Source organism: Vigna radiata, chromosome 2 (genome assembly GCF_000741045.1).
Source record: "Vigna radiata var. radiata cultivar VC1973A chromosome 2, Vradiata_ver6, whole genome shotgun sequence".
NCBI lineage: Eukaryota > Viridiplantae > Streptophyta > Magnoliopsida > Fabales > Fabaceae > Vigna > Vigna radiata.
The window spans coordinates 5,903,825-5,916,592 of NC_028352.1; the positions used below are offsets into that span (position 1 = coordinate 5,903,825).

Here is a 12,768-nt window from a genome sequence, read left to right on the forward strand (position 1 = left end):
TTATAACTTGAATATGCAAGATTAAGATTCATTGTAAACTTATATAGGTTCAGATCCTTAAATAAATCTCATCTTTTACTATTAATACCTCAATTAACTAGTGGATAAGTGAAGCCAGTGATATTTAAATAATACTAATCATTTTTTTATTTTTTTAACAAGATAAATAATTTTACGCTTCCAACGATCCTCTCGCAAATTTCCGTTCTCAACTCTGTTCTTTCTCCGACACCACTCTTCCCTCGTGATCTTCGCATCTCTTCGATATGGCCAGAGGCGTATCGCAATCTCAATCATCAACGTCCGCTGCCACCACGCGACCGGGCGTGATGGCTCCCCGCGGCTCCGCTGCCGCCACCGCCGGGATGCGCCGTCGCCGTCTCGGAGCCGGTAACAGCTCCGCTTCTGTCGGAAGCGGTTCCGGCACAGGAGGAAGCAACATGCTGCGGTTCTACACCGACGACGCTCCCGGCCTCAAGATCTCGCCAACGGTGGTGCTCGTGATGAGCGTCTGCTTCATCGGCTTCGTCACCGCGCTGCATGTGTTCGGCAAGCTCTACCGTTATCGATCCGGCGCCGGCGTATGATTCCACTTCCAGGTCACGGATCTGACGATGACCGGTTCCTGATCTGGATCACGAAATCCGGTTCTCGTCTCGGTATCCGAAACCTTCGCTTTTTAATTTACGCGCTACTTTTTTAATTTTGTAAATCTTCCTAGGGCTTGATTAGGCTTCCTGTTTCTCCTAGCTGTGAAATGATTGGATCTTCTTCTTGCTGCTGAAGGAAGTCGCATTTCGCCTTTCCGCTGAAAATCAGTCTCTTCATTCGTTTATTAATTTTTTAATTCATTCCATTATTACACTTTTTTGCATAAACTTCCAAAAAGAAAAAAAAAAAGGTTGCGATTTTAGCCATTTCTGTTATCACTGTAGCTTGATTGCGTAGAAAATTTCTGTTAATTGTTGCTTTACCAGCTCCACATTTATTATAGAATACTTTTTAGTGAGAATAGGAGAATGATAGAATTGCAAATACTATATACGATGTTATTAAGCTCATAATAAGGATTTATATGTTGCTTTGGAAAGGATGTTAGAAAAGGCTCAACATAATAATTGCAACAACCGGAATGCATCAATGTGGTTACGCAATTGAATGTACCAAAGTAGTTATGTTAGATAAATTAGCAGCAAGTATTGCCTTTGTCTGTATGTATGGAAAAGCTACAAGTCTGTCTATATTTGAACCATGTAAATGATCAGTTTGAAGGTTCTTCTTAAGACGTCTATTTCTAATATTTGATATTGACCTTTGAAGTAAAGGACTGATGCCTATCTGATGGATTGTCACGTTTATATCATTGGATGGACCACCTGGCTGTAAAGGTATTTTTTTTTTTTTTTATAAACTCTTCCGTTAATGTTTGGATAAACTGTTCATAAACATTAAAGAGAATAATTCTTTTTTTTTTCTATAAACTAAAATTAAGTGTAAGTTAAAAAAAAAACTTATAATTTTTTTTTCACAGTTTGGCTTAGGGAAAAACTGATTTCCATTTTTTTTAAGTGCTTACATAAAATCTAGTTTAAACATATCTTAGACTGATTTTGTTTGGTTAATTAACTATATTCCATACAAATTATCCTCATTAGATTTTTATTTCCAGAGTGAGTGTAAGTGTAACCGTCCGAAGAAGGTATTGTTAGGTCATTTAGTTGAGAATTCATTCTACTGAAACTATCTTCAATATCTTCAGTCATTGAAGAGAGATTCGATAGTATGAAGTGTAATCCCCTCAATATTTTATTAATATATATATATATATATATATATATATATATATATATATATATATATATATATATATATATATATATATATATATATATATATGGTCATTTGTTATGTTAAAAGGACTTTATATAATTCTTCTTTTGCTGTACATTTATTTTTCACTTTTATCTTTTAAATAAATGTTTTTTAAATTAAAATAGATATTCTATCAATTTTATATTTTAAGTAACCATTTTTTAAATAATTATTTTTTTATTTAACTTTTAAAAAAGTAATTATTTTTTAAAATAAAATAACTATTTACAATAAACTTGTAAAAATTATTTATATCTATTTGTATAATTATAATAATAATAATTGTGTAATTTTATTGTTATAAAAGAATGACATACTTACACTTAGTATAATAATTGTGTATTTTTTACTAGTTTAATTAATGTCTCTCAATATATTATCATATCTAACTTTTAAAGTGTGAAGCACCGACAAATATCTTTGAAAGAAAAAAAAATCACAAAAGGTTTCCAAAATTGTATTTCATATAAATTAGTAACATTGTCAAGAAATAAACAACCTTTAGTGTTATGCTGTTCGTCTGTCTCTTTCCTAACTTGTCTTTCTTTTGATAGTGATAAATAGTGATGTAATTTTAAAACTTGATAGTGATACAATTTTAAAATTTGATAGCATTAATAGAGTATGTGGTAGCAGATAAAGTTTTCTATGTCCGAAAAGCATGATCATTACATATTAGAAATTATGATTTCTAAGAATAATTAAATTCTATTTTGTTGGTAAAAATATATTATTAGAAATACTTATACACATTTTTTTTGAGATTGATAACTAATGCATTATTTTTATTAATTTCTAGTTCATCGTCGTATTAAATAATTTAATAAAAGTAATATGATAGTACTTTTTTTAATTTAACTGGGGAAAGAGAGATTCTCAGTTCTAAAAAATTGTGTAAAGTCATTCACTGGAAATATACTCATTTTTCCTGTAGTAACATTTTGTGGGAATCTTGGATAAAAAAAGCATTATAAAAAACACGACTTTCTGGTAATTTTAATTTAAAAATAGAAATTAGTGTAAATCTAATGGAAGTGCTGTATAAATGGGATTGGCAAATCACAAATCAAATTATGAATTATCAAATTGAAAACAAATAACTTTTTATACAATGACTTTAGTGTTATACCTAAAATTTAACTGAACGAATTAGCAGTCTACATATCGTATAAAAATTGAACCAATTAAGCGCGTTTGCCATAATGGTTAGAGAACGCAGGGAAAGAGAGCTGAAAGGAAAGACAGAGTATTACTTGTTGCAAAATTAATTATCACCTTTTGAAAACAAAATACATTCTAATTGATTGTAGCAAGGACGCAAAAAGCCTATGTAAGTAAATTACGAAACCAACACTCAATCCTCAAAATCGATGGTTGAAGTAGGTATACCTACTTCAAACTTCTGAGCCTAAAATTTAAAAAAAATAATTAAAAAAAGACACTTCCCTGTTATTTCCCTATAAGGCTGTGGAAGGTGAATGAATTTGAACCCAGGCAAATTCATGTTTGTAAGGCAAACTTGCATTGCAAGAGGCTTCACATGCATACACCACAATTGAAGCCCAATCCAGAGAGTCCACTTCATTGTCAACACCGAAGTAATAAAGCAGCTGTGGCAAAATCTGGCACCACCCACATTAACAACTCAGTATCCAAAGAAAATATACAAAACATTTAGTTGAGCAAGCAAAAAAACAAAAGCTTTACATGTAGAACAACATTCAGCTTCAACCACTGATATCTAAAATAAGTACCTGAAATTCACAACACATAGGTCCGCTGCAGTAACTACATCTAGGTATATCAGCATTTGATGGCCGACCACTTGAAAGAGGCCATATTGGCTTAGCATTAGTATTCCTATAATACCTGATTTACCAAAACTGTAATTAGACCCAATATATGGATAAATTCAATGCCATCAATCTGGTTATTATGCAAATTAATCTTTTTTAACACACCAGTACACAATATGATTATAAGGAAATTCACTTTTATAAGGGCTGAGAGAAATTTGGATTAGGGTTAAGCTAATAGTTAACACTTCAGCTACTTTTGTTCCAAATGACTGGATCATCAAAAATGTTAGGCTAATCAGAGACAATTAGCAATGAAAATATTTCTACTATTTTCCTGCTTATTTTAGTTTTTATCTCAAAAGGCAAGATATTATATTTGTCAAACATTTTCACCCATCCAGTTTAGTAACTAATCTTCCTCCAAGGGTACACAAGGAAATTCACAATAGATAAGCATTCTAATTTGGCGAATCTTTATCACCTTAACACTTGTTCAGGGGCCTTGTCGATGCATTCCTGGAAGGAGGCCCAACTCTTTTTGTCAGCGTCACCCTGTTCATAAACAATACAATTAGCGAATAATATACATAAACTAGAAACAATCTTACTAAAATGATAAAAATGATACCTGAAAGCTATCAAAAATCGAATTCATTGTGTCATCAGTCCTGTTCCTTGAGATCAAGGAATTAGACAGCTCATTTTCCTCAGACATGTCTCTATTATATTCACTTTCATCTTCAATGGTGATCTCAAATTCAGGCCATAGATTCTTGCTTCCACCTGAATGATAGCGAAGAATGATCTCAGGTGTAAACTAACAAGAACCTAAATAGTAGATGTCAAAAATTTATACAGTGATGTACATGTCTTTCTTATTTCGGAATGGTGGTTTTAGGTTTCATAAGAGATACAAATTTAAATGTCTTGTCAAAGTGGTTTTGTGTATGAGCAATATTGTAACTAGTCTCAGCATTTTTACATTTCATCTAAAAGTGACTAATAATTTCGCCATCAAAAGCAAACAAATATTGTAACAAAAGTACACAACTTTATACCACTTAACCTTTATGTGACTCGAGCAAGGTTGCTCCTCCAGAAACAGGCGAAGAAATTTGTATCTGAGGGCAAGCAATTTTATGTCCTGCGCGCCAACTCATAGCCTGTGAGTTGGATGAGAAAAAAAAAATATATCATGGGAATCAAATTTGTGGAAGAAAACAAACAGATACATTATAAATTAATTCCATTACCTGGTGCTTCTCAGAGCAATACCGTGTCTGTCTGCAGCTACTACAAAGCTTGTCTCCCTTCCAAGTGCCACACCAATCACAAAGAACAGCTGAAAAATAAGCACACATTCTATCAAAATCGAGCTAGATTCAGGACAATTAGTTTCATAGAATACACCTACATGTAGTCCAACACCTAAGTCATCAAAAGTGTTAATCCACTTTAATGGGAAAGCACGACATACATTACTTATATATTACAATACAACTATGCAAGTGACCTGTTCGGGTTGAAAAATTTATGTTAGAATGACATCAGATAATTTTTTTTTCCTGATAAAAGTGTGGTCCCATTGTGTGCAGTAACAGATCGTAGTCATGAACTCCTTTGCACTTCATACAGGACTCCTCAACACTAGTACTAAAAATGAGATAATCATGAGTATAAATATTCAAAACTAACATACACAAACACAAGCCAGAAGGCAAATACGCATCTAAACAACAGAAACAACAATCTCTCTTCACCATACCAATGCAGAGGATCTCTAAACAACTACAAACATGAATGGGATTATTATCAACAAATAAAGTAAGACTATTATAATGGTGACTACCAACCTCCACAGCCAGCAGGTTTATGACTCTCATTATACTGAGGGCATTCTTGAGAATAAAATGGATTATCACGTTGTAATTGACAACGGAAGACCTTCACACTTTAATTAAAACATAACATAATCAGATATAAACAATGAAAGGAACTAAAACAATGGAAAGGGTTGTGTAAGAGAGGATGAATCCTGACCTTCTCGATGGCTTCTCTGGATGGTGTTTCCATTGCTCATGTTGATCCCTGAGGAGGCATTTCATAGAGGGACACATAAAAACATACAACATTCGGTGAAATGCAGTTTCCTGCTCAGTTGGTGCATAAACCTAAAAATTCAAGGGTTTAATACAATATGTCACAATCCACAGGTATAGCACAAANCATACATATGTCNAACAANCATGAGNCATNAACTTCATACCTGAAGTAAGAATTGTAAAGGGTCTCCACAAATGTCACACACAAATGATCCCTGTGATGGTATATTCAAAGGGTCAAGCCAAGCCTGTTATTCACATCACCTGTCAGAAACTGGCACTTTCTTTGTACACCCAATAGAGCAAGATAGATGTAAATTGTAAATGAATTCAATGAAAAGGTAAAGTACAGGGACTCCTCCAGCTTTGCTTGGGAAATATTGACGTTGAAGAGACCATTTATTCTTTGGCTTGTCAACAAAGCCAAGTGTGATGGGTTCGTGTTCTTCTTCTTCATCATCGTCATCAACATCATCATATTCATCTTGATCCTCTACATTATCATTCTGCATAGCCTTGAGCTTGTCAACCAGATCTCCAATGGCACCAGTATCCATGTGTTTAGTAAGGCACAGAAAGTGCTAGTCTGCGAGAAAAAAAAAAATATTTTAAAAATTGTTCACATAAACCGAACCATAATTGCTCTCACAAGATAAAGACAAGGTTTCGTTTTACATAAAAGGATCAATTCATTACATTGAATCTGTAAGCCCAACCCACTCAAATCACCAAATTACCTTCACAATTCCTAAACCAATTTTACAGTAACAGTTAAGCTATCACCTATCATCTATCAGAAATAACCTTCCCAATTGAAGCTGAAGTGAAGCTGTGCCTCGCAGAGGCCCACCGCCGTGTTACCAGTTAGCTATGGTTATGCAGTTGGAGGGTCTGGATGAAGACGGGGAGAAAAAGATGGCGACGTCCTCCTCCCTAGCTAGCGGCAACTGCGGTGAGGGTCAAAACATTTATGTAGATAAAAAAGAGATATATATGGGGTTGCTTAATAAGAGAGAGAAAAGAGTTTTCAATTAAGCTTTTATATTTTTGACATGCCTAATATGGTTGGACGGTTTCAAATTAAAAAAAAAAAATTGAGGTATTGGAAGAGAAAAAACAAATTTTTCTTTTTAATTTAAAATCGTTCAACCACATTTTAACACGTGTACAATGTTAAAATGGTGTCAAAAAATTGGTGTCAAAATATCATTTTCCATAACTTACATTTGGAATTTTAAGATATTATGTCATCAGAAAAAGTCTTACCAAATTTAAGATTAAGTAGAAATTACATGACTTGGTAGAACTTTTAAGAGACTTTTATGATTAAGATTTTCTAATTTCAATTTTAATGAATTCTATATAATAAAAATTTAAAATATTTGAAATAATTTTAAAGGTTTATGAGATTGGGAAGAAATTTATCATTTTAATAAATTGCTTACCATTTTAAGAGATAATAAAAAAAATATAAGATTTAGATAAATGAAAATGTATTCATTCTAACTTCGTACTTATTATGTTATTTAGCATATAAAAAGTAGGTGTATTAAATTGAAGAAAGATAAAGTTAAAACGTAGAAACATAATATAATTAGATTTTATGTTTAGTAGAGATAATTTAAAAACATAAAGGTCAAAATTTTAATTTATGCTTAATATGTAAATTACAATTTAAATTATTTAGTATTTTACTTTACAAGTTTTATCATCACTTTAAATTCCTTATTTTAACATTCTCTATTTTGTTTCTAAAATTTTGAAGTCGTTTCTGATTAAAAAGTTACAATTTAGAAGATAATTTAATTTAAATATTATGACATGATTTATGTGCACTAAATAAACTTTCTTTTCCTTAAATGTGTAACTTTTTCTTTGATTGGGTGTGCTATTAGAACACTGAATGAGAGAATCTTGAAGAAAAACAGAACCTCCAAGAATCCTAAGAAAATCACCACGTAGAGTGAGTCTGGCACACCCATTTGCCGATAAAAGCCTCGCACAAACAAGAAATCTGAAATCATGAAGAATGCCATCGTAGCTTGAATGGCGAATATCAGTTTCCTTGGTGGGACAGATTTGAAGTATTGGTTGTATATGATTCCCTATAGGAGCATTGTTGCCTGGCCAAACACCTTGATTTTGGGGTGGTTGCAAAAAATATAAAAATGCAACAAAAAGTTGTTCTTCCGGATGAGAACTTAAATGGAGAAACTTTGACACTGATTCCAATTTTAGCACCAAGAAACTATGGAAGAATTTCAACCGATAAAAAGAGGGGAAAATTCCTGAATAGTCTGGCCATGCAACATATCAGATCCAGAGGTCACCTATTCATACTAATTGTTAAGTCATTAATCAAATCATACAATTGGTTAACTATTTGCCCCTATATGATAGAGACTCGTTGCTTAAATTGAAATGGTTAATATTGCTGATTCAGATGACTCAATTTTGAATCCTTGAAGGTTAAATTACATATACTCAACAAACACCAACAAAGGAAATGTTCTTTGGCAGTGACACAACATAAACTTCTATTCCTTGGATTTTGACCGAATGCCTCTTTTCTTGGTCCTTACATCTATTCCAAATCACCCTTCAGATAAAAGTTTCTTCTGTCGAAAAACAAAAAGAAAGAAAATAAATCCATTTCAATGACCACTCATCTGGTTCCTAGAGAGAATTCTGGTCTTCCACATTTACTTCATAAGAGAGGTTACAGTATTTACATGTCCTGTCTCTACATTCAATCAACAATGGTATACCAATTCATTTTACAGTTATATACATTGATTGAGTGCTAGTTTAAGAAGTCTTGTCAATTGTCACAGTCAAATCTTAACGAATTTCAGTTCGAGACCCCTTTCCAACCTTTGGCTCGATGCAAGGAAAAATCGATAATAATGTTTTACCATTTAACTACTCATGAATATAAAAAGAATTCAAAGAATCTAGGTTCAGACTGAAGATAAAATATCAAATAAGTCCCAACAAAAGAAAAAAAGTAAGATACAAAACTTTATCTTGTTTTTTCTTAAGTCCAGAATCTCGATCCCACTCTTTCTTTATGCTTTTTCCCATTAAAGCAACTTCAGATCGAATGGACTGATTCTTTTATTCATAGTTATACACACAAAGGGTCGATTCATCCATTCATCTATTCTTTTATCTATTCCAAAGTAGAATAAGAAGGAACATGTTAGGAATAAAAGAAGTTAATTGTTAGTAGAGAGCGAGTATAAATAAGTATAAATAATAATAGAATAGGTGGAGAGAGGACTATCAGATATTTTACTTTTGGAATAGACTGGACATTTTCTAGTGGAGGAAGGGAGGCTTCTTGGGTGGGGATACTTACATGTATTTTCTTCTTTCGATACATTACGGTATTAATAAAATACATACATATATTGTGATATTCTGCTGTGTTGAGAGTTGTGTGAGAGTAGAGTGATCTGTTTTGGTTCCTTGAGTAAAGGAACCTAACAGCTTTGGTCCGACCTGCTGGTTCTGTATCGAAGGAGCAAATGGAGCACGATGAAGAAGAAGAATGGAGAGAAGGTTGATTGTGATTGAATCCATGGTAGAAGAGTTGAAAGCAGAGATGAGAGAGTAACTCGCAAATTCCGAGCGTTTGGTTGCGCTCGAGAAAAAAACCAGGAACCAACATCGAAGCTCTGAAGGAAGACGTGATTCCGTCAATGTTGGGCACGAACGACGACCGCCGGAAAACTCAAAGGAGAAATCGGAAGAAAACAGAGGAGAAGTTCGACGTAGTTGGAGGAAGCACATTAAACTACCTACATTTGAAAGAGTCGATCCCATGGGATGGATCACACAGGTAGAGAAATTCTTTGAGCTCTAGAGCATGATGGAGAAGGAAAAGATGAAGCTCGTCTACATATGCATGGAGGGAGGTTTGGCGAGCTATTGGTTTTGCTTCTGGCGGGAGAAAACCAGGCACCCGACTTGGAAGATGTTCACCGACGCTCTGATGCGGAGGTTTGGCTGAGTAAATCAGGACACCGTTTGTGAGAAGATGGCAGAGGTGCGACAGGAGGGATTTGTCAACACCGGCGGAGGGCAGGAAGTCGAAGAAGATGAGGAAATTAACAATCTCTTGGATCTCGAGGATATGGGTAAGGAAATAGGAGAAACGGAGCTGAAGCTAAGCACACATCAACTGCCTTTGCTGATTCAGTGTCGTTTCTTTCACATGGATCGCACAATTAAGGGCACTCTTTTGGTTAACAGAAAGATTCTTCCTAGGACAATACAGNTTAGGCATTCAATGATTAAAGTTGAGAAAGACCTTAGTCTGAATATGCAAAGCATAAATTCATTGGAGGTAGTGAACACAGGCATCAAGCCAAATANAANTTATTTATCTAAAAATCTTATTACACTTTTGAGCNATGGAGGAGAGCCAAATGAATTCTTCAAGGCTTTACTANAGAGTAATTTGGAAGATGCAAATCATGTTTTCTCCAACAAGCGTGTTGCACTCAGAGCATCAATTAATAATGGCACCATGGATGAATACATTGTGGTAGAAATGATTTTATGTCGAATTCCTTTGGATGAGCCATTTTTGCAATATCATTTATCTATACTTGCAAGGGAGGAACACAAGAAGCTTAGAGGAGGGAAGCTATATAAGCCTGAATGTTTCTATTTAATGGGGACTGTAGATCCCACTGGATGCCTATAGAAGGATCAAGATTGTATAATACATGGGAATGGCCAAATTACCGGGGATGTGTTGGTCTACAGAAATCCAGGTTTACATTTTGGCGACATTCACAGAATGTGCTTCACATATATGGATAAGTTAGAATCTTTTGTTGGACAAAACAAGTATGCAAAATTTTTTCCGTGTGTTAGGACTCACTCAGTGGCAGATAAAATTGCTGGAGGTGATTACAAAGCAATCGTGCAGAGTCTCAATCCACTGATTCCACCCATATTTTCTTTTGATGAGAGTGCCTATTGTTCTGAATGGAATGCAGCCATGGAAAGGCTAACTGGTTGGAAAAGAAATGAAGTCATAGGAAAATTGTTTCCTAGTGAAATATTTGGAAGTTTTTGTCGACTAAAAGGTCGAGATACCATGACTAATTTTATGATTTTAATATACCGTGGAATAAGTGGTCAAGATTATGAGAAGTTACCATTTGGATTTTTTGATAGAAATGGGGAATTTGTTGAGAGTTATATAACAGCAAACAAGAAAATTGATGCTGATAGGAATATACTTAGTTGTTTTTGCTTCTTGCAGGTTGTAACGCCAGACCTGAATCAGTCCTATGAATGAAGAACACAGGCCAATAGGCAGAGAAAACATTTCTGAATCAAAAGAGTTAGCTTATATATTAAAACCATGCCTCTGACTTGGAGCTTGAGCCAAATGGAATTTGCAGAGGGGGAGAAAGAAGAGAGTGACTTAACTCCCAATAAGAGGGACCTGCATCTATGCTGGAAGCATTAAAAGATATCACAGATCATCTTCTCCGGACTTATAGTTTTGAAAAAGAGGTGACCAAAATGTGGGACGTTAATAGAATCGAAGAAGAATGGAAGACATTAGAGAAGGATTTGTTACCAACCAAGCCTCCAGATCAGAATTTGGAGGGCACCACCTGAAAAGAGGAGCACTACCTCAAATAACAGTTCCTTGACTTCAACCTTGAGGGCAAGGTTGATTTTGAGGGGTAGAATAATGTTAGGAATAAAAGAAGTTAGTTGTTAATAGAGAGAAGGTATAAATAATAACATAATAGGTGAAGACTATCAGATATTTTACTTTTGGAATAGACTGGACATTTTCCAAAAGAGGAAGGGAGGCTTCCTTGGATGGAGATACTTACATGTATTTTCTGTATTGAGAGTTGTGTGAGAGTAGAGTAATCTGTTTTGGTTACCTGATTAAAGGAACCTAACAGAACACAACAGAACCAATTCTCAATTCCCAACAGCAAGGAACCAAAAACTATATATCGACAGCAGTAAAAGTATGCAACTTGGCTTTAACATGAACAAATCAGAGAGAGAAGGCAAAAGGGTATAGAGAAATGAAAAGAGTGAAGACAACTTTACCTCCAAAGGCGATGTAGGGAACTCGGTGCTGGCCAGAGATGTAGACAGAGTCTGAAACGAGGCCATAGAGGGGCTTCCCAACCATGGGAAGATTAGCAGAATTCTGGAGAATTTGAAGAGTGGAAGGGTCCACATTAAGACCATCTTTGAGGTAGAAACTCACAACCAACCATGGAAAACACCTGAATCCTTGCACCCAGTATCCCAAACCCAAAACTTTCTTCAATTTCCCACCACCGCCCCGTCTGATGTTACCATTTTTATTTCACTTTCGTAACCCTTAAGGAAATCAAGAGAGAGAAAGAGAATTGTGTAAGACTAAATAGAGATTTAACTTTATATCAGAAATTGTTGTTTTAAAGAGGTTTGAGTTTTTTAAGGAAATACATTCAGGTGCTAGGAGGAACACCGCCGAGGGGGGACACATTCATTCATCAACTAACATATGTTAAACAAGTGACACCTGTTACCACCTTTCTTTTAACTTCTCTTTTTAGTAATTTAATATTTACTTTTCCTAGTTTTTCTTTTTTCAAGTAACAATTCTATCAAGTTACATTCTCCAGAATACTCCTGTCATTAGATCTGATATGGGTCTTTTTCTTTTCTTTTCTTTTTTATTTTTGGATTCATGACAAAGGGCATGGGACCGTACGAGAGAAAACTTATCCAGAAATGAAAGATCTGGAGTATTCCAACAAAATAAATGCGTCAAAAGTAGATAAGAAAGGCTAATAATATGTTTTACCACAATCAATTGAAAACTACATACACATAAAATTCAGAGGATCCCGAGGGTTGAAAACCCCACGTCACTAACTTCCAGTGCGTACGTCACTAACTTCCAGTGCGTCGTAACTAACTTCCAGTGCGTACGTCACTAACTTCCAGTGCGT

General features: G+C 34.6%; 2 protein-coding genes and 1 pseudogene across 4 annotated transcripts; 1 reads left to right on the plus strand and 2 right to left on the minus strand.

Annotated features, from left to right (window-relative positions):
* Positions 1-52: 52 nt before the first annotated feature.
* LOC106754110 (protein transport protein Sec61 subunit beta) lies at positions 53-781 on the plus strand. Its single transcript, XM_014636068.2, has one exon. It carries the CDS (start codon positions 267-269, stop codon positions 585-587), a length of 321 nt encoding a protein of 106 aa, XP_014491554.1. The 5' UTR covers positions 53-266; the 3' UTR covers positions 588-781.
* A 2,321-nt stretch (positions 782-3,102) lies between these two features.
* On the minus strand, positions 3,103-6,764 carry LOC106755024 (programmed cell death protein 2-like). Of its 3 annotated transcripts, none has more exons than XM_022778482.1 (11): positions 6,557-6,764; positions 6,124-6,359; positions 5,938-6,021; positions 5,712-5,842; positions 5,525-5,622; positions 4,925-5,013; positions 4,738-4,834; positions 4,300-4,454; positions 4,153-4,223; positions 3,627-3,741; positions 3,103-3,494 (listed from the first exon to the last, which is right to left on the minus strand). In XM_022778482.1, exons 2-11 carry the CDS (start codon positions 6,328-6,330, stop codon positions 3,330-3,332), a joined length of 1,212 nt encoding a protein of 403 aa, XP_022634203.1. In that variant the 5' UTR covers positions 6,331-6,359; positions 6,557-6,764; the 3' UTR covers positions 3,103-3,329. The 3 variants fall into 3 exon arrangements, with proteins under 3 accessions (XP_022634203.1, XP_014492615.1, XP_014492608.1); XM_014637129.2 differs by having other exon boundaries at positions 6,511-6,763; XM_014637122.2 differs by having other exon boundaries at positions 6,578-6,762.
* Positions 6,765-7,608: 844 nt separating this feature from the next.
* Positions 7,609-12,768, minus strand: part of LOC106778777 — a 6,204-nt pseudogene continuing 1,044 nt past the window's right edge.